The sequence below is a fragment of the Bubalus bubalis genome, chromosome 19, assembly GCF_019923935.1.
Source record: "Bubalus bubalis isolate 160015118507 breed Murrah chromosome 19, NDDB_SH_1, whole genome shotgun sequence".
In the NCBI taxonomy this organism is placed as follows: Eukaryota; Metazoa; Chordata; class Mammalia; order Artiodactyla; family Bovidae; genus Bubalus; species Bubalus bubalis.
The window spans coordinates 28511107-28537941 of record NC_059175.1 but is presented as its reverse complement, the minus strand read 5'-3'; the positions used below and the strand labels follow the sequence as shown (position 1 = coordinate 28537941).

Here is a 26835-nt window from a genome sequence, read left to right as displayed (position 1 = left end):
TTTTATATTTAAAAGAATGAATGTTTGCTATATTTTAGATTTTCTAGATGTGTCAAGAGAACTGTCAGATTCTCTAATTTATTGTGGGCTAGAAATAACATTTTAGTATTTCTTCAAATGAATTCATTTTTATTTATGTAATTTAAAATTCATTAAAAGATGCTGGATACATATCAAGGAAACAGAAACAGTACTTCTCTATTTGCGCTTTACTGGGGACATAGCTTTTAACTTAATTCTCAAAGATGGGGAGGATCTGAAATCAGCAAAAGGGCAGGGAAAAGGCTTTTAATTGATCAGGTTCCCTGTCCCACTTATGCTCAGCACCATCATCTAACTTTTTGGTGAAATTTTTTATTAAATGTTAACAACCATGTGATTATTAAATCATCTGTCTCCCCACGCTGAGGGGACAGGGAACAGTAATACAGCTATTCTTTTTTATGTGTCAACCAGTGGTTTACACTTGAGGATACTTTTGTCTACTAGGGGACATGTGACAATATCTGGAGACATTTTTGGTTGTCACAACTTCGTAGGTGCTGCTCAAACGTAGTGGATAGAGAGGCCAGGGATGATGCTGAACATCCTACAGTGCCCGCAAACATGCAGCCCCTGACCCCAGCAACAGAGAGTTACCCAGCCCAAAATGTTAATGTTTATGATAATGAGAAACTCGAGCATAAAACAAAAGCTGCTGACAGCTACTACCAATTGTGTTCTATGACAGATCCTCTTCCACCTTCTCTTTCACTCTCTGTGTATATTAGGATTCTCAATCCTTTTCCTCTCTACATCAACAGTCTACATAAGATTTGATAACTGGTGATCTGCTTCTGAGAAACATCCTAAACAAGTACACCTCACTGGAATCATCCTCAGATCTTCTCAGCAACAAAGTGTCTGAGCAGCCAAACGTAAGGGACACTCGTTTCTTTCAGTTCAGTCGCTCAGTTGTGTCCGACTCCTTGTGATCCCAAGAACTGCAGCACGCCAGGCCTCCCTGTCCAACGCCAACTCCCGCAGTCCACCCAAACCCATGTCCATTGAGTTGGTGATGCCATCCAGCCATCTTATCCTCTGTTGTTCCCTTCTCCTCCTGCCTTCAATCTTTCCCAGCATCAGGGTCTTTTCAAATGAGTCAGCTCTTCGCATCAGGTGGCCAAAGTATTGGAGTTTCAGCTTCAACATCAGTTCTTTACGTTTTCTCAAACTCACTGACCAGTCACTTGAACCTGGAATCTGAATCCTAACCCTAGCCTTCCTGCCTAGCTGGTCTAAACAACATGGCTGCCTTTCCCTACCTGGACTAATCTTCCCAAACTTCACTCTGTGCTTTAATATACTCATCTGTACCTCCAATGCCTGCTTTGTCTATTCCCTGTCTCATCAGGTCCTTGCCAGGACAGCTAATCACATCTTAAAATGGTAAATAAAATGTGCCAGTGGGGACAGCCTATGCCAGCATTACCAGGGTAGTCAAGAAAACTGCCAGCAGATGTTTTGATTTATAACCTCTTTGGTTAAACTGTAACACACTGATGGAGACACCAATCACCATAACATACACAGAGAAAGAAAAAAATAAAACAATAAAGAAACACTCTGATTGCTGTAATACAAACAATGACTTCCGAATATTGACACTGGGAAACCTCGCACAGTGATGTAAAAATAGTCCATTAGTAAAAGATCAATTTTGAAACCCAGTGGTATCAGACAACTGGAAAAAAAGCATACCTTATTCTTAGGTCAGTTATACTTTAACAATATATCCACTATCTTAGCAAGTGCAATTTCCAAGACAAACCTGTTTAGCAAAGAACAATTAAAATACCCTCCTTTTCATTGTTTTTGAAACTTTTTCCATAGTCTCAAAAACAAAGCTAAGTTTCCTTAAAATAGGTATAATTATATTAGGAACACTGTTGAAAGAAATGAGTAACGGGGCATTAAGAAAGGCTGCGTACATAGTATAATGGTTAATAGCATAAGCCCCTGGTGCCAGAGAGTCTGGTTTGAAAATCAAACTCCCAACTGACCACCTGTGACTGTGGTCCCTTCACTTGGTCTCTCAGTGCTTCTTTTTCCTCATGAGCAAGTTGCAAATAGTAGCCGTATCTATTGTTTAGGGTTCTTATGAGGTTTAAACTCAGTTATGTGTAAAAATACACACCTAGACATTACCTTGTATCTGTTAGGTAAATTACTAGCAATATTTTTAAAACATAAAATCAGTAGACAATTTGCTATCATGACTCAAAGGTCATGCTGTTCACTCTCCAAGGCACAGGACCTGTTTCTCAGTCTCAAGCATCTTTGAGTAAGTATGCTATGAACTGGAGCCAACTCTGCAACCAATGTCCACATTTAGATCTCTCTAAAAGAGACATTTTGTCCCAAAAGAGATGAATTTTTTAAAAGGCCACAGGAAAAGAAAAAATAATAAGCAACAAAACAGAAATGTTGCTAAGCACAATTCAAATAAACAAGGTGAAAATATATGAAAACATTCTCTTTATGAAGTACTTAAAAATCCTAGTGATAACAAGAAGAAGAAAGCCTATGGTTCCTAATAAACTTGAGTACACCTTCAGATTTAAATTCTATATTTCAATAAAGGCAGTTCCTAAAACCAAACTTTTAGATGCAAAGGCAACCAGAACAACAGCCTACCATAAAAAGGGTCACAGCTCAGAGACGCTGTGTTTCAAAGAAAAGTGAAAGTGAAGGTCGGTCAGTCTTGTCTGACTCTTTGCAACCCCATGGACTATACAGTCCATGGAATTCTCCAGGCTAGAATACTAGAGTGGGTAGGATCTTCCCGACACAGGGATCAAACCCAGGTCTTCTGCATTGCAGGCGGATTCTTTACCAGCTGAGCCAAGGGAAGCCCAAAGTTAATGTCAATTTTTTTTTTTATTTTTTGAGTAAAATCAAATCCAGACTTAAGGAACAATTGTATTCCAAACATCTACTGCAATAAGGGAAATGCTGCAAGCTTTGGATCTACAGGCATCTCAACGTCAAATAGAAAAAAACAATTTTATAAGAAGGAGTAAGAGGGCTGGAAGGAACTCTTGAGAAGAAATGAAGCTTTTACCCAGTGGTAAAAGCAGACAGCACCACTGGACTGGGGTAATGCATTTACTGCTTACACAGACTTGGGGCAAGCCAAAGTCCAGGGGTCTGAGAGGAAGAGAAAAGCATGACTCAAGTTTGATCAGGCCAAGGTGGACAGGGTGTTGTGTTAGTTGCTCAGTCATGTCCGACTCTTTTGTGACCCCATGGATTGTAGACAACCTCTGTCCATGGAAAACTCAGGCAAGAATATTGGAGTGGGATGCCATTCCTTCTCCAGGGGATCTTCCTAACCCAGAGATCAAACCTGGGTCTCCTGCATTGCAGGCAGATTCTTTACCATCTGAGCCACCAGGGAAGCCCTAAGGCAGACAATGAGTAATGGATAGTTGTGAACACCTGCTCTCTTGGATACTGTATGAACACTGGTTTTAATAGCAGTATCAGAAAAAAAGAGTGGCTAGGAGTGAAACCCTCCAAACAGGTTAAGTAAGTAAATAATCAGCCTGACATCAACTAAAAGTCCAATTTTTACTCTTTCTGTGGGCACCTGATCCTTTTTGCACCTGAGCTCCAGCTATACAGGATAAATGAGGGGTGTGCTCCTGCCAGCATTACCAGGTTAATGAATAGATTTGCAATCTTATGTCCTTACATAAATCTCTCTTAAAGAAACACTCCGTCCTAACAAAGGAAACCAACCATTAAAACTTGTGAAAAGTAAACCAACAAGCAGCACACAGGAGTGTGATGATTACTTTTTACAAGACGGAATACACTCCAAATACTAGAGTGGGGACATCTGGAAACAAACAGGAGTGGCACAAAGGCATAAAGATGTTCTTCTGTCAGAAAACTCACTGCAAACATTCCAATGGCATCAGATTTCAGGGAGGGCACACCTTTTACTCACATTAAAGAGAAACAGGGAAACCCTTCTTAAGACTACAGGACAGTTAAAGACTGGACATAGGATTGGATAAAACTTATCAGTGACTTAAAAAACAGGATTAGAATTCTAATTATACTTCTAATATGGTTCTAATATTGTTACTAAAACCGATAACCACTCTGAGTCATTTAAAGGGCCCTGAGATTACTTTTAAAACACTGGAATCCAAAACTGTGAGGAGAAAGCAGACCTGCATTTTATTTCAGGATTCTTTACTTGTTTTTCCATAGCACTGTCCCTGACTTATAGGTAACATCTTTAATTTCTTTGCCTAAAGGTCTTCCAGTAGATACCTGAATTCTCCTCTCAAGGCAGAGTGACTTGAATGCCTGTACCAGCAAGGTCTGAGGACAGCAGAAGAGCATCTGCAAATTAAAATGAACCCTCCCCTCTCCTCAGCTGTCTTTCTTCTAGAGAACTTTTCTTAACCCTCTCAGCTGGACTGGCTGCCTCCTCCCTGCACTGGAATACCTCACAGGTTTTACCTGTATGAGATACTGGGGTGTTTCTCCCACCAGACTGTGAGCAGAATTTAGTACTGCATAAGGCAAAATACAGTGGCTTAATTAAAAATAAAAATTATCTGGGTATTATATTATTTGAAACATGAAACATTTACCAGTCATTGATAAGCTATGACTCTCCAAGGAAAGGTTAGAGGACTTTGTCATCATTTCTTCCTGGACAGGTAGACTTGTAAAAGGTGCAGCTGTAAGAAAAAGAAATATGATTACATGTTATTTTCAAGGTTAAATGACTGCATAAAAGCTATTTCACAGCAGCTAACATACTATATTGTATATATACAATATTAATGAAATATTAATGTATATACACAATGTTTTCAGGAATCTCTGATTCATTATGTTTTATATGCTCCACAGACATTTAGAAACACACTGAGCTAATGAGTGTAACAAAATTTCCAGTCTATGTTTTTTCCTGAAAAATCCCTACTGACTTGTATCAGTTGACATAAAAAAAAAAAAAAAAAAAAACTTTCCTTATCCTACAATTTGTCATTTCTTTCTAATACATAAATGAAGACATTGAGAAATTAGATAAAGAGTGCCAGAAAATAAAAGACATCGAAAGGCAGGGAGAAGATGAGAGGACAAAACGGACAGACAGATCATAATAAAGGACATAAAAAGTGAAGACAGAGAGGATGTACTGGGTGCTGGAGGGCAGACAGCACACAATACCTGTGCAGCAAAGTCTGTGCTGCTGTTTTCCAGCTCTGGGGACAGTACAGCCTTGTTTGCTTTTGTTTTTAGTTGTTTCGTGTCCAGCTCTTTGGTGACGCCATCAACTATAGCCTGCCAGGATGCTCTGTCCACGGGATTTCCCAGGCAAGAATACTAGAGTGGGTGGCCATTTCCTTCTCCAGGGCATCTTCCTGACCCAGGGATAGAACCCGCATCTCCTGCATTGGCAGACAGGTTCTTTACCACTGAGCCACCAGGAGCGCCCAAATAAGGAGTCTTTATTCCAAAAATTCTACTGTAATCGGGGAAATGCTACAAGCTTTGGATCTACAGCATCTCAGTGTCAAACAGAAAAAAAAAAAAACACTTTTTTTGTACACAAAGGGGTAAGAGGACTGGAAAGAACTTTTAAGAAGCAATGGGGCAACCTAGGGGGGAAAAGCAGACGGCAGCACTGGACTCAGACGGGGGCAAGCCGAAGGTCAGGGGTCTGAGAGGAAAAGAAAAGCCTGATTCCAGTTTGATCAGGCCAAGGCAGACAGTGAGTAATAGACAGTTGTGAACACCTGCTCTCTTGGATACTGTAGGAATGCTGGTTTTAATAGCAGTTATCAGAACAAAAGAGTGGTTAGGAAAGAAACCCTCCAAACAGGTTAAGTAAGTAAATAATCAGCCTGACATCAACTAAAAGTCCAATTTTTACTCCTTCTGTGGGCACCTGATCCTTTTTGCACCTGAGCTCCAGCTATACAGGATAAATGAGGGGTGTGCTCCTGCCAGCATTACCAGGTTAATGAATAGATTTGCAATCTTATGTCCTTACATAAATCTCTCTTAAAGAAACACTCCATCCTAACAAAGGAAACCAACCATTAAAACTTGTGAAAAGTAAACCAACAAGCAGCAACACAGGAGTGTGGTGACTCCTTTTTACAAGAAGGAATACACTCCAAATACTAGAGTGGGGACATCTGGAAACAAACAGGAGTGGCACAAAGGCATAAAGATGTTCTTCTGTCAGAAAACTCACTGCAAACATTCCAATGGTATCAGATTTCAGGGAGGGCACACCTTTTACTCACATTAAAGAGAAACAGGGAAACCGTTCTTAAGACTAGAGGACAGTTAAAGACTGGACATAGGATTGGATAAAACTCATCAGTGACTTAAAAAACAGGATTAGAATTCTAATTATACTTCTAATATGGTTCTAATATTGTTACTAAAACAGATAACTACTCTGAGTCATTTATGCAGAGTACATCATGAGAAATGCTGGACTGGAAGAAACACAAGCTGGAATCAAGATTGCCGGGAGAAATATCAATAACCTCAGATATGCAGATGACACCACCGTTATGGCAGAAAGTGAAGAGGAACTAAAAAGCCTCTTGATGAAAGTGAAAGTGGAGAGTGAAAACGTTGGCTTAAAGCTCAACATTCAGCAAACTAAGATCATGGCATCTGGTCCCATCACTTCATGGGAAATAGATGGGGAAACAGTGTCAGACTTTATTTTCTTGGGTTCCAAAATCACTGCAGATGGTGACTGCAGCCATGAAATTAAAAGACGCTTACTCCTTGGAAGGAAAGTTATGACCAACCTAGATAGCATATTCAAAAGCAGAGACATTACTTTGCCCACAAAGGTTCGTCTATTCACGGCTATGGTTTTTCCTGTGGTCATGTATGGATGTGAGAGTTGGACTGTGAAGAAGGTTGAGCACCGAAGAATTGATGCTTTTGAAGTGTGGTGTTGGAGAAGACTCTTGAGAGTCCCTTGGACTGCAAGGACATCCAACCAGTCCATTCTGAAGGAGATCAGCCCTGGGATTTCTTTGGAAGGAATGATGCTAAAGCTGAAACTCCAGTACTTTGGCCACTTCATGCGAAGAGTTGACTCATTGGAAAAGACTCTGATGCTGGGAGGAATTGGGGGCAGAAGGAGAAGGGGTCGGCAGAGGATGAGATGGCTGGATGGCATCACTGACTCGATGGACGTGAGTCTGGGTGAACTCTGGGAGTCGGTGATGGACAGGGAGGCCTGGCATGCTGCGATTCATGGGGTCGCAAAGAGTTGGACACGACTGAGCGACTGAACTCTGAGTCATTTAAGGGCCCTGAGATTACTTTTAAAACACTGGAATCCAAAACTGTGAGGAGAAAGCAGACCTGCATTTTATTTCAGGATTCTTTACTTGTTTTTCCATAGCACTGTCCCTGACTTATAGGTAACATCTTTAATTTCTTTGCCTAAAGGTCTTCCAGTAGATACATGAATTCTCCTCTCAAGGCAGAGTGACTTGAATGGCTGTACCAGTAAGGTGTGAGGACAACAAAGAGCATCTGCAAATTAAAATGAACCCTCCCTTCTCCTCAGCTGTCTTTCTTCTAGAGAACTTTTCTTAACCCTCTCAGCTGGACTGGCTGCCTCCTCCCTGCACTGGAATACCTCACAGGTTTTACCTGTATGAGATACTGGTGTGTTTCTCCCACCAGACTGTGAGCAGAATTTAGTACTGCATAAGGCAAAATACAGTGGCTTAATTAAAAATAAAAATTATCTGGGTATTATATTATTTGAAACATGAAACATGATACATTTACCAGTCATTGATAAGCTATGACTCTCCAAGGAAAGGTTAGAGGACTTTGTCATCATTTCTTCCTGGACAGGTAGACTTGTAAAAGGTGCAGCTGTAAGAAAAAGAAATATGATTACATGTTATTTTCAAGGTTAAATGACTGCATAAAAGCTATTTCACAGCAGCTAACATACTATATTGTATATACACAATATTAATGAAATATTAATGTATATACACAATATTAATGTTTTCAGGAATCTCTGATTCATTATGTTTTATATGCTCCATAGACATTTAGAAACACACTGAGCTAATGAATGTAACAAAATTTCCAGTCTATGTTTTTTCCTGAAAAATCCCTACTGACGTGTATCAGCTGACTTAAAAAAAAAAAAACTTTCCTTATTCTACAATTTGTCATTTCTTTCTAATACATAAATGAAGACATGGAGAAATTAGATAAAGAGTGCCAGAAAATAAAAGACATCGAAAGGCAGGGAGAAGATGAGAGGACAAAACGGACAGACAGATCATAATAAAGGACATAAAAAGTGAAGACAGAGAGGATGTACTGGGTGCTGGAGGGCAGACAGCACACAATACCTGCGCAGCAAAGTCTGTGCTGCTGTTTTCCAGCTCTGGGGACAGTACAGCCTTGTTTGCTTTTGTTTTTAGTTGTTAAGTCGTGTCCAGCTCTTTGATGACCCCATCAACTATAGCCCACCAGGATGCTCTGTCCATGGGATTTCCCAGGCAAGAATACTAGAGTGGGTGGCCATTTCCTTCTCCAGAGCATCTTCCTGACCCAGGGATAGAACCCGCATCTCCTGCATTGGCAGGCAGGTTCTTTACCACTGAGCCACCAGGAGCGCCCAAATAAGGAGTCTTTATTCCAAAAATTCTACTGTAATCGGGGAAATGCTACAAGCTTTGGATCTACAGGCATCTCAGTGTCAAACAGAAAAAAAACACTTTTCTTGTACACAGAGGGGTAAGAGGACTGGAAAGAACTTTTAAGAAGCAATGGGGCAACCTAGGGGGGAAAAGCAGACGGCAGCACTGGATTCAGACGGGGGGCAAGCCGAAGGTCAGGGGTGAGAGGAAAAGAAAAGCCTGATTCCAGTTTGATCAGGCCAAGGCAGACAGTGAGTAATGGACAGTTGTGAACACCTGCTCTCTTGGATACTGTAGGAATGCTGGTTTTAATAACAGTTATCAGAACAAAAGAGTGGTTAGGAAAGAAACCCTCCAAACAGGTTAAGTAAGTAAATAATCAGCTTGACATCAACTAAAAGTCCATTATTTTTACTCCTTCTGTGGGCACCTGATCCTTTTTGCACCTGAGCTCCAGCTATACAGGATAAATGAGGGGTGTGCTCCTGCCAGCATTACCAAGTTAATGAATAGATTTGCAAACTTATGTCCTTACATAAATCTCTCTTAAAGAAACACTCCGTCCTAACAAAGGAAACCAACCATTAAAACTTGTGAAAAGTAAACCAACAAGCAGCAACACAGGAGTGTGATGATTCCTTTTTTACAAGACGGAATACACTCCAAATACTAGAGTGGGGACATCTGGAAACAAACAGGAGTGGCACAAAGGCATAAAGATGTTCTTCTGTCAGAAAACTCACTGCAAACATTCCAATGGCATCAGATTTCAGGGAGGGCACACCTTTTACTCACATTAAACAGAAACAGGGAAACCATTCTTAAGACTAGAGGACAGTTAAAGACTGGACATAGGATTGGATAAAACTTATCAGTGACTTAAAAAACAGGATTAGAATTCTAATTATACTTCTAATATGGTTACTAAAACAGATAACATTTAAAAGGCTCTGAGATTACTTTTAAAACACTGGAATCCAAAACTGTGAGGAGAAAGCAGACCTGCATTTTATTTCAGGATTCCTTACTTGTTTTTCCATAGCACTGTCCCTGACTTAAAGGTAACATCTTTAATTTCTTTGTCTAAAGGTCTTCCAGTAGATACCTGAATTCTCCTCTCAAGGCAGCGTGACTTGAATGGCTGTACCAGCAAGGTGTGAGGACAGCAGAAGAGCATCTGCAAATTAAAATGAACCCTCCCCTCTCCTCAGCTGTCCTTCTAGAGAGCCTTCCTTAATCCTCCCAGCTGACTGGCCGCCTCCTCCCTGCACTAGGGCACACTGCCCTCTTCACATTTGACTCCCATCTCACTATATTATAACTCTATTAGGTACTGGTGTGTTTCTTCCTCCAACCTGTGAGTAGAGATTAGTACTCCATAAGGAAAATACAGTGGGTTAATTAAATAAAAAATTATCTGGTTATTAAATTACTAGAAACACAATGCATTTACCAGTCACTGATATGTTATGACTCTCCAAAGAAAGATTAGAGTCCTTTGTCATCATTTCTTCCTGGACAGGTAGACTTTTAAAAGGTGCAGCTGTAAGAAAAAAGAACACGTGATTACATATTATTATCACAGTTAAATGACTGCCTAAAAGCTACTTCACACAACAGCTAAAATGCTGTACTGTATACTATTAATGAAAAATAATGTTTTCAGGAAACTCTCATTCACTAGGTCTTCTATGTTCCACAGACATTCAGAAATACACTGAGCTACTAAATGTACCAAAATTTCCCATCTTTCTATTTTTTTACTCAAAAATCCCTATTGCTTTACATCAAGCGGCTTAAAAAACAAACCTTCTCTTATCCTACGATTTGTAATTTCTTTATAAAATATAAATGATGACATTGAGGAATTAGATAAAGAGTATCGGGGGTGGGGTGGGGGGAAGGCATAGAAAGGCAGAGAGAAGGTGAGACGACAAAAACGGACAGAGAGACCATAATAAAGTACATTAACAAAGGAAAGAGAGAGTGTGCTGGCTGCTAGAGGACAGGGAGCATGCAGCGGATCCACAGGAGAGTCTGCGCTGCTCTCTGCTTTACGGTCACAACCCAGCCTGCCCTCCACCAAACTGACTTCCAGTCTTGCTGCGTCACTCATCTCTTCTCTCGAAAACTTTCATCAAAAAAGCAAAGTTTCTGTTTCCATCTGTCGCATTCTCCTCAAAGATTCCTTTTTTTTTTTTTTTTTTCCTAAACACCAGCTATTCTCTGTTTGACTTTAGGACACAGACATTACCTCCCAGGAAGTCTACCCCAACTCTACCAAACAAGGCAGAGAAGGAGAAAGGCTCATTACTGTAAACTTGACTGCATTCTGAAAACTTTTCATTCACTTTAAATTAAACTTGAGCCTCTTTTATACCACATTTTTTTAAATTCTCTGCTTAAAAAGTTATTCCATTTGCAAGATTAGATTTCTAGTTGTTTTTTTCTAACATGTATGCAAAATGTTACCAAAGCAAGTTATCATTTTTGTTGCTTCAGCTTACACACTGCCTTTACAATATTGCCTAATTTTTTAAAAAAGTATTTTGAAGAACCTAACTCTCCAATATACCATGTTACAAAGATTTGGTCACTTCTAATACAATCTTGGAAGGTAGGATGCAGTTTCTCATAAAATCATCCTTTAACAAATAACATATCTAAATCACACTGCTCTCCAGGGCTTCCCTGGTGGCTCAGCTGGTAAAGAACCCACCTGCAATGAGGGAAACCTGGGTTCGATCCCTGGGCTGGGAAGATCCCCTGGAGAAGGGAACAGCTACCCACTCCAGTATTGTGACCTAGAGGATTCCATGGACTGTATAGTATATGTACGCTTTATATTTATGTTGGGCTTCCCCAGTGGCTCAGATGGTAAAGAAGCCACCTGCAATGCAGGAAACCTGGGTTTCATCCCTGGGTTGGGAAAATCCCCTGGAGGAGGACATAGAACCCACTCCAGTATTCTTGCCTTGAGAATCCCCAAAGACAGAGGAGCCTAACTCTCAAATAAGCCCATGGTCCAAAGATTTGATCACTTCTAATACAATCTTAGATAGCATATTGAAATGCAGAGACATTACTTTGCCAACAAAGGTCCGTCTAGTCAAGGCTATGGTTTTTCCAGTGGTCATGTATGGATGTGAGAGTTGGACTGTGAAGAAAGCTGAGCGCCAAAGAATTGATGCTTTTGAACTGTGGTGTTGGAGAACTCTTGAGAGTCCCTTGGACTGCAAGAGATCCAACCAGTCCATTCTGAAGGAAATCAGCCCTGGGTGTTCTTTTGAAGGAATGATGCTAAAGCTGAAACTCCAGTACTTGGCCACCTCATGGGAAGAGTTGACTCATTGGAAAAGACTCTGATGCTGGAGGGATTGGGAGCAGGAAGAAAAGGGGACAACAGAGGATGAGATGGCTGGATGGCATCACTGACTTGATGAACGTGAGTTTGAGTGAACTCCAGGAGTTGGTGATGGACAGGGAGGCCTGGCGTGCTGCGATTCTTGGGGTTGCAAAGAGTCAGACACAACTGAGCGACTGAACTGAACTGAATACAATCTTAGAAGGTGGAATGCAGTTTCTCATATCCTTTAACAAATAACATACGTAAATCACACTGCTCTCTGACAGTGATCATTTAGGAAAATATGCCCTGAGTTTCTCACTAGGCTGTCAAGAATACAAACTTCTCCTTCATCCACACCTAATATTCATTCATTCATATTCTCTGTCACTCTCTCTCAAACACACAGACATAGCCAAAAAGTTTATCAACATGAAAGTTCCTTTTTTTGTTGTTATTGGGCATAGCTCACTTAGAGGTTGCATTAAAGAGAAAGTATCTCAAGGAGATCAAGACAGATGCTCCACTCTATTATCTGTTCTGTGAAGCCTGCAGACACAAGCTTGGATATTTGTACTTTCTTTGCTCAGGAGGTCTTTCCACTTGGCCTAGCCTACTGCAGAGTGGAATATCATCATGAAGGTCTTCATCACACTCTATCCCTGAAACAAGCTCATAACCCTTTTGAGATGGTCTGACACTTATTATCATTATTATTATCCACACTATCAACAACAATATGAGTGACATAAGCTGGAAGAAACACTGTCATTCTCATTTCACTTAAATAAGTGAACATACAGAGCATACATGCAGGATGTCAATATGGAATATAAAGCTACATGGCTCATAATGATATTGACTGAGGCCCACCATTTGTGACAGTCATTAAAATTTCAGAGTAGCACCCATTCATAATGTTGACTATAACTAGCCTGTGTGTTGTATACAAGCTTGCATGTGACCTCCAGAATATGAAGCTTGATCTACATCTTTGAATGACTCTGGTGTTGGAAGAGAACTGGAGATAACACACCAGGGAGATGAGGCTGGGTTATCTTCACATTTTGCATCAGCAGGACGTGGATGGATGGGTCCACCTAGGGCCTACATTAGAGCAAGAAGAAAAAAGGGGTCTAGGCTTGGCTTGGACAAAAATCTGAATTTACAAAAGTTGAAGGAATAGGAGAAAAAGGAAACAGCAAGCTGAAAGAGTAGGAAAACTGAAATAATTCCAGTTATTCTAGCTGTTGTGACTACTTCCAACTGCCAGCTCCTGACCAACCTAGATAGCATATTCAAAAGCAGAGACATTACTTTGCAAACAAAGGTTCGTCTAGTCAAGGCTATGGTTTTTCCTGTGGTCATGTATGGATGTGAGAGTTGGACTGTGAAGAAGGCTAAGCGCCGAAGAATTGACGCCTTTGAACTGTGGTGTTGGAGAAGACTCTTGAGAGTCCCTTGGACTGCAAGGACATCCAACCAGTCCATTCTGAAGGAGATCAGCCCTGGGATTTCTTTGGAAGGAATGATGCTAAAGCTGAAACTCCAGTACTTTGGCCACTTCATGCGAAGAGTTGACTCATTGGAAAAGACTCTGATGCTGGAAGGGATTGGGGGCAGGAGAAGAAGGGGATGACAGAGGATGAGATGGCTGGATGGCATCACTGACACGATGGACGTGAGTCTCAGTGAACTCAGGGGGATGGTGATGGACAGGGAGGCCTGGCGTGCTGCGATTCATGGGGTCGGAAAGAGTTGGACACGACTGAGCGACTGATCTGATCTCATCTGATATTAAAAATACAACCAGACATCCGTAAATCAGCCATCACCTGTATCCTAACTTCGTATTGCCTTTAAAGCATTCATGATCAGGCTCCAGATTCCACTGAAGTCCCAAGTGCAAAAGGGCATGTCTACTGTTGTGAATTTTGTCTTGGGAAGACCTTTAAGAGTCTTCAGTACAAGAGCAGGGCAGTCTGCACAAGGTGTCAGAAAAGCAAAGTGAGAAGCTCTTTGTTTAGCCAAGATATGTTTTAATCAAAAAAGTGAGAATGTAAACCTTATTGCTTTCAGTAGGACGACAGGAGACTGACTCAGCCAACGATGGTATTTGAGGGAAACTGGCAGGAGAGTCAGGCAGATGTGGTTTGAATACTTCCCCGAAAGGATTAGCTGAGTCACAAAGAGAAGTACACAAAATGGAGAGGCAAAATTTGTATCCTGATCCAAATACTGCCACCGACGTGTTCCTTGGGGCTTCATTTCATAGAGGAAAGAAAGGAGGATAGAAAAGCTGCATAATATTGAGTGATGGCACCGAGATCGGAACACACATTCCTCAAGTTACCATGCCCACTCCTTTCTTAGTCATTGCTGGAGGCGTTCCACTCAGTATTCTTTTACAGGTAGTGGCCAAAATGCCAACGTAAGAGAGTAGCTAGCTTCTAGTAGTTGTGCCAGAGATTAAAACATTTTCTTTCTCTCCTCAAGGAATTGGGTTTCCCAGGCAGCACAATGGTAAAGGATCAACCGGCCAACGCAGAAGATGCAAGAAACGTGGGTTCGATCCCTGGGTGGGGAAGATCCCCTGGAGAAGGAAATGGCAATCCACTCCAGTATTCTTGCCTGGAGAATCCCATGGACAGAGGAGCCTTGAGGGCTACATTCCGGGGGTAACAGTCACACATGACTGAGTGACTGAGCATGCACACCTCACTTGGCAAATGGAGCATGAGGGTGTTGCGTCAAAGAACTGAGTAACATCTAATTTTCACCTGTTATTATTGTTTCATGGAAAATCGCAAAATGGTCTCTATTTAGATATCTTTAACATGTTACCTTTTAAAATAGGCATTGCTGGAAGGGTTTATAATTTATGCCATTAACATTTTTTTAAATGAAATAAGCATGCCATGCTTTCTACCTAATATTAAGGAAACATTTTCACATATTTAAATGGGGCCCTACTCAATTGAAGTAAATTCAGAAAAATAAGAGGATCAGTTCAGTTTAGTCACTCAGTTGTGTCCGACTCTTTGCGACCCCATGGACTGCAGCAAGCCAGCCCTCCCTGTCCATCACCAACTCCCGGAGTTTACCCAAACTCATGTCCATTGAGTTGGTGATGCCATCCAGCCATCTCATTCTCTGTCATCCCCTTCTCCTCCTGCCTTCAATCTTTCCCAGCATCAGGGTCTTTTCAAATGTGCTGTCTAAGTTGGTCATAGCTTTTCTTTCAAGGAGTAAGCGTCTTTTAATTTCATGGCTGCAGTCACCATCTGCAGTGATTTTGGAAACCAAGAAAATAAAGTCTTTCACTGTTTCCACCGTTTCCCCATCTATTTGCCATGAAGTGATGGGACCAGATGCCATGATCTTAGTTTTCTGAATGTTGAGCTTTAAGCCAACTTTTTCACTCTCCTGTTTCACTTTCATCAAGAGGCTCTTTAGTTCTTCACTTTTTGTCCTAACAGTGGTGTCATCTGCATATCTGAGGTTATTGATATTTCTCTGGTCAATCTTGATTCCAGCTTGTGATAAGTAACACTAGAAAACTGCATTGGGTTTTAAGATTTGCTTTTACTTAAGTCAGAAAATAAGTTCAACTATATCTCTGTTTAAGAATAAGCATTTTCTCTAACCCCTCCTGAAAATCTTAAATTTTATAATTTCAGAAGGATCTGAACTCCATTTAGAAAAAAAGTGTAAGAAAAAGCTATTAGTAGGATAAACACCATTCCTTGTCTTCCTCTCTCTTATCCACATAATGTATTGATTGCTGTGCTGTGCTTAGTCATTCAGTCCTGTCTGACTCTTCATGACTCCATGAACTGCAGCCCACAAGGCTCTTCTGTCCACAGGGATTCTCCAGGCAAGAATACTGGAGTGGACTGCCATGCCCTCTTCAAGGGATCTTCCCAACCCAGGGATGGAACCCAGGTCTTCCACATTGCAGGTGGATTCTTTTCTGTCTGAGCCACCAGGGAAGCCTGTATTGGTTGCTATCAACTATAAAATTAACATTTTAAGAAGTCTTAGTTTTAGCATTCTGATATATAGCATTATGGGCTTCCCAGCTGGTGCTAGTGGAGAAGAACCTGCCTGCCAATGCAGGTGGATGCAACAGACATGGGTTCAATCCCTGGGTTGGGAAGATCCCCTGGAGGAGGGCATGGTATCCCACTCTCATATTCTTGCCTGGAGAATCCCATGAACAGAGGAACCTGGCAGGCTACAGTCCATAGGGCTGCAAAGAGTCAGATGACTAAAGCAACTTAGCACACATATAGCATTATAAATGAGCAACCCAGTTACAAAAACAAAATAACCCAGGAATAGATAATGTATACTATTTATGAAACAAAGGTTTCATCAGAATATATTTCATCAGAATATATTTCCCCATGGAAGGAATACTATATATAACCATGAGATCCCAGGCCAAATTCTAAAAGCCATTTAAGTCATGATACAGCTGAACTATAGCATTAAAACATCTAATTACCAATACTGCTTGTAAGCAATACATTTAGAGTTCTACCTCTGGGTTCTAGAAATATAGTATTTCTATATTTCTATCCCCTATCTATAGCTTCATTACAAAAAAGAAAAGGAATAAGGCTATCTTGATTCCTACAGACCCTAGAGAGAGTGTGTCAAAACGTTTGGTAAGAAAATAAGCTTCTGATGGGAACATTTATAAGTCAGACTTTCTACGTCATGGACAGATAATAGTCTATATAGGGAATGCATACTTTTTTTTGCATAGTATGGGAACTATATTAGACAAGAAGGTGATTTTTAGATTCACTTTTAAAAAATTAAAAAACAATTTAAAAGCCTAATGACAAAAGCAATGTATACTTTTACACAGCCTTATAAACCTACTTTTAAAACTTGGTCACACAGAAATGCAAATTGAACTTCTCTTTAAATATGATGTTTGCAATAAAATATATTTTGAAGGGCAGTGTGGAAACCCATATTTTAAACTACCTTTACATGGGTCATCAAGATATTTTAACCATGAACTTACGCCAAATAAAACTAGCATTTCTGCTCTTTCTAGAGACTGGGTTTTTTAAATGTTTCACTGACTAGGTTATTCTTTGGAGACTGAGATATTGTTCGATGGTTTTCAACTAGGGGTGATTCTGCCCCCCACCATCACCATGCCCAGGGAATACTTAGCAACGTCTGGAGACATTCAAGTTGTCACAATTTGTAGGGTACTACTTGTATCTAGTAGGTTACATTAGTTTCATAGAGTTGCTATACCAAATTACCACAAATACGGTGCCATAAAACAACAGAAGTTTATTTTCTCATAGTTCTAGAGGCTAGAAGCCTGAAATCAAGGTGCAGGGCCTGTTCCTTCTAAAGGTACTAGGTAAGGATTCTTCCTTGCCTCTCCTAGCTTCTGGGATGGGTGGGTCAGGGGGTGGGTCAGAGGGTAAAAGAGAGCGAGAGCAAGCGAGAGTGAGAGAGAGAGAAAGTATGTGTGTGTTCAGTCACTAAGTCGTGTCCAACTTTGCAACCTCAAAGGTTTTACAATGTAAAACCCAATTAGCAGAGATGTTAGCTGAGGACACACGGTCATAGATGGCAGTAATGACCTGGTGACCATCCACAGAAAGAAGGGCCTTGACTTCCACCCACGTTTTCTTTCTTGTATTATCTTGTATATATTTATATATCTTCACAATTTTTTCCTCTTCTTTTCATTTCTCCCTTTATTTATATAGGGTATGGTGGTTTAGTCACTAAGTTGTATCCTACTTTTTGCCACCCCATGGACAGTAGCTCACCAGGCTCCTCTGCCCATGGGATTTCCAGGCAAGAATACTGGAGTAGGTTGCCATTTCCTTCTCCAGGGAATCGTCCCAAAACAGGGATTAAACCCTCCTGCATTTCCTGCAAGGACAGGCAGATTCTCTACCACTGAGCAACCTGGGGAGCCCCTGCTAGCTTCTGGTAGTTGCCAGCATTCCTTGGGATTCCCTGGCTTGTAGGTGCATCACTCCAGTCTCTGGCTCCATCTTTATTTGGCCATCTTTCCTCCGTGTGTCTGTGTCTCTTTATCCAAATCTCCCTTTCCCTTCTTTCATAAAAACCAGTCACTCGGTTAAGGGTCAACCCTAATCTACTATGACCTCATTTTACCATGATTACATCTACAAAGACCCTACTCTCAAGTCCACTGTCATAGGTACCAATGGTCAAGGCTTGAACACTTGATGGGGTGGGGACACAACACACCCATTCACAGGTAGAGACCAGTGATACTGCCAAGCATTCGAAAGGATGCCCCCTGCCAACCCCTGCACCGCCCCAGCAGAGAATTCTCCAGCCCCAAAGGTCAATACTGCCAAGGTTGAGAAACCCTGATTTCAAAACAGGTACATCTTCAACCCTGATTTCTCAACACAGTATTTAAAAATCTTCATATGACCCTGTGGCTCTGAGTTCCTATTTTACAGGTTTAAGTGCAGCTATTTTAAAGAGTGAACTTTTCTTACAACCTTCATGGCTGGGGCCTATTTTGAGAATTTGCACCAAGTGCTGTATGTGGTTTTAAAATGCAAACCAAGAAACCATTTACAGTCATTAGCTAGCTCCAGGCTCTTGGCTACCTCACAAAAGCACTCTAGGCTTCAAGATCAATCAGATGAGACATTCAAATTCCTTTGCAGGATCTCAGAAATGTAATTATGAGGCTGTCATAAAAAAATATTCTATCTTGACAGTAGGGATACATTAGTAATGATAAAACCACAATAACTTTACAGATAACAGAAAAATATTATTTCCAAGTAAAAGAGAAACACCATTTTTAAACATAATATCTATTATTTCTATACTAAAATATATTGAGATGTGCCTGAATAATGACGTTTTATTGGGAGTAGAGAGTTTATTTTTAGTAAAATACAGTGAGGTTCTTTTCCCTCTATGTCAATGTGTGTGTCCAAAGTTGTTTATTTCTAAGGTTCACCTGATATTGTGAAATATGTGAGGCCAGCTATATAAAAGTAACTTGAAACGATTACAGTCCAGGACAAACAGTCTCAACACTTATAATCTGTCTCTGTTTGAGGACAAATACTCCTTTGAGAAACAGTACCTAATTATATAAACCAATGACTGTTTCTCAACCATACTTGTGGTGCATCAGTCAAGAGTTCTCAGAGGTAACTTTCTTTTTTTTTTTTTTTTTTTGTTTCTTTTCAAGCCATCTCAAACTAACAGAAAAGTTTTAAGTTCAGAATAAAGAATGTTTCCCCCACGGGAGAATAAGTTGCTGACCTAAAGACTCACTTGACCTTGGAAAAAAGACAGTATATTTCCTACAAAGGACACACCTCACAACACCCCAATACTGCTGTGAAAATCAGGAAATTAGGATTTTATGCCCTCTGATCTCATCCCACACTTCACCGGAGTTTCAACACAAGTCTTTATAATGCACTTTTTATTCAAAGGTTTCAGCTCAGGATCACAGGAGCTGCCTTGAGCCACCATGTCCCTCTATTCTCTTCACTCTCACAGCTTTGGTCTCTCCTGACTTTTATGACCTTGATGCTTATGCAAGTTCCAGGATAGTTATGTTGTAATACAATTAGATTCAGAGTAGACATCTTTGGCAGGAATATCATAGAGGAGACAATGCCTTCCTCTCACAGCATCCTATCAGAGGACACACAATTTTTATTTCTTTTCCTTACTGATTTACACTTTGATCATTTGACTCAAGTGATGTCAGCCAGGATTCTCCACTTTAAATTATTCTTTTTCTCTTTTCATTAATACTTTGTGGCAAGCTACTTCCCAAAACTTTGTGGGAAGTTACTTTGAAACTGAAGAAGGAAATGACAACACACTCCAGTATTCTTACCTAGAGAATTCCATGGACAGAGAAGCCTAGCAGGCTACAGCCCATGGGATCACAAAGAGTCGGACTTGACTACACAATTATCACTCTCTGACCCACTTTGAAACTATATAATTTGTGCCTCATCAAACTTTCAATTGACTCAATTAATTTAGTTAAGTATGTTCTCATGAATACCTATATAAAGCAATGGACATTTTTCAGTGGCTATGGATACTAGTCCATCAGTATTATTATTTACTTTGATGCTCTGTTCATCAAGTGGGAGCCCCTTCCCTCTGGCTTCTGTATCCTTTTCACATTACTCACCATTTTTTGAACACTTCATTGCTTTCTGGAACAAAAGGGTCCAAGCTCATCACATCCTCTCCCCATTCCAGTCCTAAAATCAGCCATTTCTATACAAAGTTCTAGTTATTATTAGGAAGAAATGTATTTAGAATGAAGATTTGGGTACTAAGTATGCTCATCACTATGGGAAAATTGTTGCTCCATTTCAGTGGACAGAGCTAAGAAATCATTGTGTATATTCATATACACAGATGCATAACACATATTTATATACACCTATATGTAATGGGTATAATATATATACAGTTGGCCATAAACAATGAGGATTCAAACTTTAAGGATCCAAGTCTACACATATTTTTTCAGTAGTAAATAACACATTACTATGTGGTCCACGGTTGATTCAATCCTTGGATGCAAAGGAACCACACTGATACAGAAGGCTGACTATAAATTGTACACAGATTAAGCTGTGTTGTAGAGTGGTCACCTGTAAATTTATATGACATATATATGCATTATATGGGCTTCCCAGGTGAGAGAAGCAATGGCACCCCACTCCAGTACTCCTGCCTGGAAAATCCCATGGACGGAGGAGCCTGGTAGGCTGCAGTCCATGGGGTCGCTAAGAGTCGGACACGACTGTGCAACTTCACTTTCACTTTTCACTTTCGTGCATTGGAGAAGGAAATGGCAACCCACTCCAGTGTTCTTGCCTGGAGAATCCCAGGGATGGGTGGGCTGCCGTCTCTGGGGTCGCACAGAGTCGGACACGACTGAAGCGACTTAGCAGCAGCAGCAGCAGGTGGTGCTAGTGGTAAAGAACCTGCCTGCCAATGCAGGAGATGCAGGTTCCATCCTTGGGTTGGGAAGATCCCCTGGAGGAGGGCATGGCAATCCACTCCAGTATTCTTGCCTGGAGAATCCCAGGGACAGAGGAGCCTGGCAGGCTACAGTCCATAGGGTCACAAAGGGTTGGACACAACTGAAGCGACTTAGCATGCATGCATGCATATGCATTATACATATATTTATACATACACATTCATATTGATGCAACCATTTTTTTTCACTTTTTTTTTAAATTTTATTTTTAAACTTTACAATATTGTATTAGTTTTGCCAAATATCGAAATGAATCCGCCACAGAGAGAGACATAAGAGATACAGATAGATATTTAAAGTTACAACTTCACACTAATGCTGCCAGTTGCAATCTAACACTGCAAGATTCACTTTAGTTTTCCCTGTTTATTTCCTTCTTCTCTAGAGGAAAACCGAGGTTCTATTATCCTTGCCAACTTTACTTAGATTAATCTAATCTCCCACTGCCGCTGCCACTCATAGGTCCAAGAAGTGTCTTCCTCACCCACTCAGGCTCCAGCGGCCTGCCCTGTCTGCTCCCGCATATTTGACTTCCATCCCATGATCAGGATCAGACCCCCATGTCATGGCTGTTTAGAAGCCCTTGCTTATAAGGCCTGAGGTCTGGTGCCACCTTTCTGCATGAACAGCCACCTCCTGTGCCTAGGCTCTAACACTTCACACACGGCTGCTCTTCTACTTGGAGGCCATCCTGACTGGCTCAGCTTCTAATGCCCTGACCTGAAACCTCAGGTTCTCTTCACCAAGGGGGATGATTCCTGCCTTTCCCCACCTAAAGGCTATTAGACCCGCCTCCCAGAAGGGAGGGAAGAAGGTGGGGACAAAAGACCAGGAAGAGGAAGAGCCAGTTGAACAATGTGTAAATAATGTAACTGTAAATGTAACAATTTAGGGTCAAAATTTTGATCCATCAGATACAACCCTACTAAAGACAGGTTTACAACCAATCTGTTCCTTTAAAGTTTAAATTCTATGAAAAGTAAAAACAGCTAAGGTTTTCTTCTTAGATACAGACTAGCAATGTCAGACATATGTAGGTGCTTGAATAATATTTATTGCAATGAATACTTATTAGTGGGCAGTTGCTCTGCGTATCTCTTGAAAAGAAGGGAGCGTTGATCAAGGAAACATGTAAGCAACATCATCTAGAGGTTAAAAACGATCATTTCAAATGACTCCCCTGCAAACATTTTTCAGTAGATAAGCATGGCTCGTTCCTTCAATTTGTTTCCCCCAAAGAGTAATAATGGCATTTAAATATTCCCACTTATGTAATATTTCTCCTTCGATAAAGCTATTTTACATTTCTTATTTAATTAAGAAACAGCCTAAAAGAGTTAAGGTGAGTCCTTGTGCCAAACTTTATTCTAGGACTCAGACTGTCATCATGCCCTTCAGTCCAAATCAAGTATTTACATCTACACACTCTGCTCTCTGTCAGTGATTCCAAACTTTCACACACATACACACCCACTTCAGAGAGACAAGTGAGTATTGTGTGTAAGAAAACAGTATTTGGAGTCGGACTGAACAATGCTAAACTTCCTGCTCTACTGCTTAACTAATTATGTGTACTTGGGCAACTATTTAGCTCCTTAAAATTCCAATTTCCTCATCTGAAAGTCAGAGATAATAAAAACTAACCCACAGAGTTGTAAATTACATAGTGCAATGCCTGGCATGCAGTTGTTACATAGTAAATATGATACATTTATGATAAAAAAACACAATAACCATTTTTATTATTTAAATATGGCCCCAAATCTTAGGTTTATAGAACATCTCTTTTCAAGTAGTTCAAAAGCACCTAGGTTTAAAAAAAAAAAAAAGGCGGTAAACTTCACAATGGTCTTTAGCAAAGAGGAAACTGAATCTCATCAAGTTCGATACAGAATCTATAAAGTGAGATGAGGCTGCCTCACAATTTTTAATTCTCCCTTGAAATGAGATGCTAACCTCATGTTTTTGATATGTCACATTCTTCCATAATTTTAGCTTAAGCGGCAGTTAAAAGTTCAGGACTTAGACTACATATATACACAGACATTCAACAAAACATACGTGGTATACATCATTCTATTTAAGACTTATTTGTTAATTTATTCCACCTTCATTTGCTTCCTACTTTTTTTCTCTTTAGAAGTCTACTCTAAGTGTCAATTTAAACCTGACTCCCTGATACCAATGGAATACCTATCTAACAGTGCACTCTCTAGGTCGTATCATTTTAAAGCAGTGGTTTTCAACCTGCTTAGGATCTTATGATAAAACTCACATGGGAACTTTTAAACCTCCTGACATCTAGACTGAATCCCAGGACAATTGAATCAGAATTTTTAAGGCAGGATCCACCATATCAGTATTTTTAATGCTCACTAGTAATTCGAACATACAGTCAAGTTGAGAAACCAAGTTCTAGGACACACCTAAGATGCACTGGTCCTCAGAAGTGCCATACTCTCAGGTGAACGACGGGTGAATGCGGGATAGCCCCAGGGTGGGAAAAAAGAATGTCCTTGACCATTCTTTATAAGTGGTATGAATGAGAAAGTGAGGCAAGGAAATCTGGAAACTGAGGCAACCCAAAATGTTTTGTCCAAGTAGTTAACAGCTAGACCTGTTAAAGTACATTTATTTAAAAAATGAATAATCTTATTATTTGATTATCTTTCCATTTTTAAAATATGTTACAAGTCTACATGCAATAAGCTCATAAAAATGAATGCCTATGAAACGTTCAAAACCTTGTGTAGGGTAAGATCCTGACTTGAGTTACTGATGGGCAATATTTGCCAAGCTAGAGGTGATATACTATCCTAATTAGCAGGTAATAATGTATAACACAGAGACTTACATTAGAAAGCACGTGAGATGGAATACTTTCATCATAAAAATTATAAACAGGTGAAGCTAAAATGGCAAATCCGGTGTTGCTTTGCACCAAAAATCCCTCTTTCAAAGTGTCTTACACCACCAAAAAAAAAAAACAAAAACAAAAATAAACAAACGAAAAACCTACAGTCTTTGTTTTAAAAGACCAAGGTGTAAAAGAAGATACACACTCACATTATCCTCCGGTCGTGGGGCTTTGTTTGGTTAGTTGGTTGGTTGGTTGTGTTGTGTTGTTATTTAAACTCAGCTCTAAAATACATCCTCAAAGCCACCCGCCTGCTAGGAAGGAGGAGGTGGTATTTAAGCCTCACTATCGCGACTGAGCACACACGCATCGATTCAAGTGAAGGGAGGTGGCCTTGGAAAACGTGTCTTTCAGAAATCCTGCCACTTTAGACAGGCCAAGTCGCCGCCTTGCTCCCACCCGCAACCTCACGCCCTCTCCTAGAAACACACAAACACTGCCCTACTACCCACGTCCCCGTCTCGCGGGGCGCCCCAGTCTCCCGGCAGGTTGCGATAACCCACGCGTGGCCAATAGGCGGAGGCGGCCGTCGCCCCCGCCCGCGGCCGCCAGCATCCCGGGACTTCTGCCTCCCGATCCCGGCGCGCTCTCCGCCCGCTCCTTGGCCCTGCAACCATCACACCTGTGGAAAGGCCGTCCTCCAAGCTCCGGCGCACCGCGGCGAGGAAGCACAGGAGGAGCAGCGGCAGGGACAGGGCCCGAGGCCCCCGCAGACCCTGGAGGGCGCGCATGACGCCAACAGGTCAGCCGCGGTCCTCGTCCACGCACCGCCTTCGGTGCCCGGGGTCGCCGCGCACACTCGCCCGCAGCCCGGCGCCCGCTGCCAGGCCGGGGTATGGACACTCGAGAAAAGGCGGAGTGGGAGGGGCCGGCCGCCCTGCCCTCCTACGCCGAGACACTCGCACCGCTCCCGCAGCCGACCCAGAACACCGTCCGGCTCTCCATCAATTATGCAGCGCGCTGCCGCCTGCAGGCGCTCCCGGACGTGCGGTGATCACACCCGCGCCGACGCCTCCCCCGCCTCCGTCCTCTCCGCCCGGGCAGGTCAGGGAGGGAGGTTGCTAAAGACGCTGGCAGGCGACGCCTAGCCCATTTCCTGGGGGAGAGAGTGAAACCCTTGATATCTATACATTCATCAGCACACTATATGTGCAGAGGTGCACACACCTCTGCAGCTCATATGCACCAAGGTTCACTTATTTACTTTAGTGGGACTGAGGATGGAGAACACTTCTTCCTCCCGGCCATCCTGTGTTATTAAGGAGGCTTATGTATGCGCTGGTGGAAGGCCGTGTCCCTCCGCCCTGCATCTGGGCTAATCAGTCTTTACTCTGCCCACCAATCGTACACAGCCTCGGCTCTGGTCTCTGAAGGCTTAACCGGTTCGCTCTAGATTAAGCTTTCGGAGTCTCAGGGTGTCCCAGTGTATGTTTTCCTTTTGTTTGCTTAGCCTAGCAGTTTCTGAGGAGCCACCTAGAGCTCCAGAAACAAAACTATCAAAAGTAGACAACTGTGTAAAATGCACAAGCCTGTTGACCTTTGTCAAACTCCGACACTAATGTTATCCCTTGCTTACTGTAGCTTGGAATTTTTCAGTGCTCCCAATGAAATAAAACAACTAAAAGCTACTGCTTTATCTGAGGAGGAGGATGAAGGCTATGGATCATTGAAAAAAAAAAAAATGGACTGGGGATAAGGCTAAAAATTATTAAATATATAAAGAGTAATTTTCACAACATAAAAGAGCAGTAAGATGTGATAATTCTCCAAGATGTTATAATACGTTAAAAGATACATTTTAAAGTATTTTTCATGAACTTTGTTCCCTCTCCCCTTGTCTTTCCAATGTCGTTTGATAGTCATGCATTGAAAATTTATCAGTATCAAAAACAAAAAAAGAAAGAAAATGTTAGATCCACATTTTGAAAATTGGAGCACTAAACAAGAGCTATGCTCCCCTCCTACAGGAATGACTAATTTTTAATTGGTATGTATTGTAAAAATATTCCTCTGTTTCCAGTTTATTACATAGACAAAACTTTGAGGGAAAAGGTAGGTTATCTAAATTTGAAGACAGAGAATATGAGTAATACAATTTGTTAAGCAGTATTAAATATCTACCAAATACCAGGCTCAGTGTTCGGTGCATGTACTGTATGCATATTAGTCTAGAGAGCTATTTATCTGTGATCTACAAATCTAAGGAAGTCCTCTTCTCAGTCAGGAAATTATGGCTATAATGATTAAACCTTCCTGAAGGAAACCTTTTTCGAGACCCTGAAGGACTAAACACTTTTCACCATTACCCTCTTAGGACCTTTGAGCAGACTTGCTAAACCCAAACTGCCAGATCACTGTTTGCTAAATCACACCCTTGTCTTGCTGCCCGGCCTCCTGTCTCAGGACTATATACAAAAGTTTCCCTAGGCCTTTGGAGAGTTCTAACAGTAAACACTTCTCAAAATAAAATGTTCTCTGACCTACCTTCCCCAATTAACCCTATTATCTCCTTAAGCTCAAATTCACCTTTTTTCAAATAAGCTGACCACATTTAAAGAAAAATTATCTTCCCAGGCAAATCAATGTGTCTATGACCAGGAAAAAGTAACTTGCCACGTTGAAGCTAATTCCCACTTGCCTTTTGTTGTTAGAGCAAAATAAATTGATGAAGAAATATAATTCTTGTTTTGCTAAGTATTTTGAAAGTTTTCCCTATTACTCCTGTCTTATATTTATATACTTAATATTTTTTAGCCTTATTCCCATTCCATTTTTT

At 41.0% G+C, this 26835-nt stretch overlaps 1 protein-coding gene across 12 annotated transcripts in view; it reads right to left on the bottom strand.

The window, feature by feature from the left end:
- The window catches only part of EMB (embigin), a 63478-nt gene extending 38421 nt beyond the window's left edge, over window positions 1-25057 (bottom strand). For 5 of the 12 annotated variants that reach the window (XM_044932715.2, XM_044932717.2, XM_044932716.2 and 2 more), the window contains exons 1-4: window positions 10533-10854; window positions 10177-10266; window positions 7849-7938; window positions 4653-4742 (exon numbers count right to left, since the gene is read on the bottom strand). In XM_044932715.2, coding sequence (XP_044788650.2) covers window positions 4653-4742; window positions 7849-7938; window positions 10177-10266; window positions 10533-10839 — 577 coding nt within the window. In that variant the 5' untranslated portion in view covers window positions 10840-10854. Of the gene's footprint in view, window positions 1-4652; window positions 4743-7848; window positions 7939-9751; window positions 9807-9828; window positions 9983-10176; window positions 10267-10532; window positions 10903-20275; window positions 20310-24208; window positions 24441-24681 lie in introns of those variants that run through there. The other 7 variants (XM_006067711.4, XM_025270539.3, XM_044932720.2 and 4 more) reach the window with 7 other exon arrangements.
- Window positions 25058-26835: the final 1778 nt, after the last annotated feature.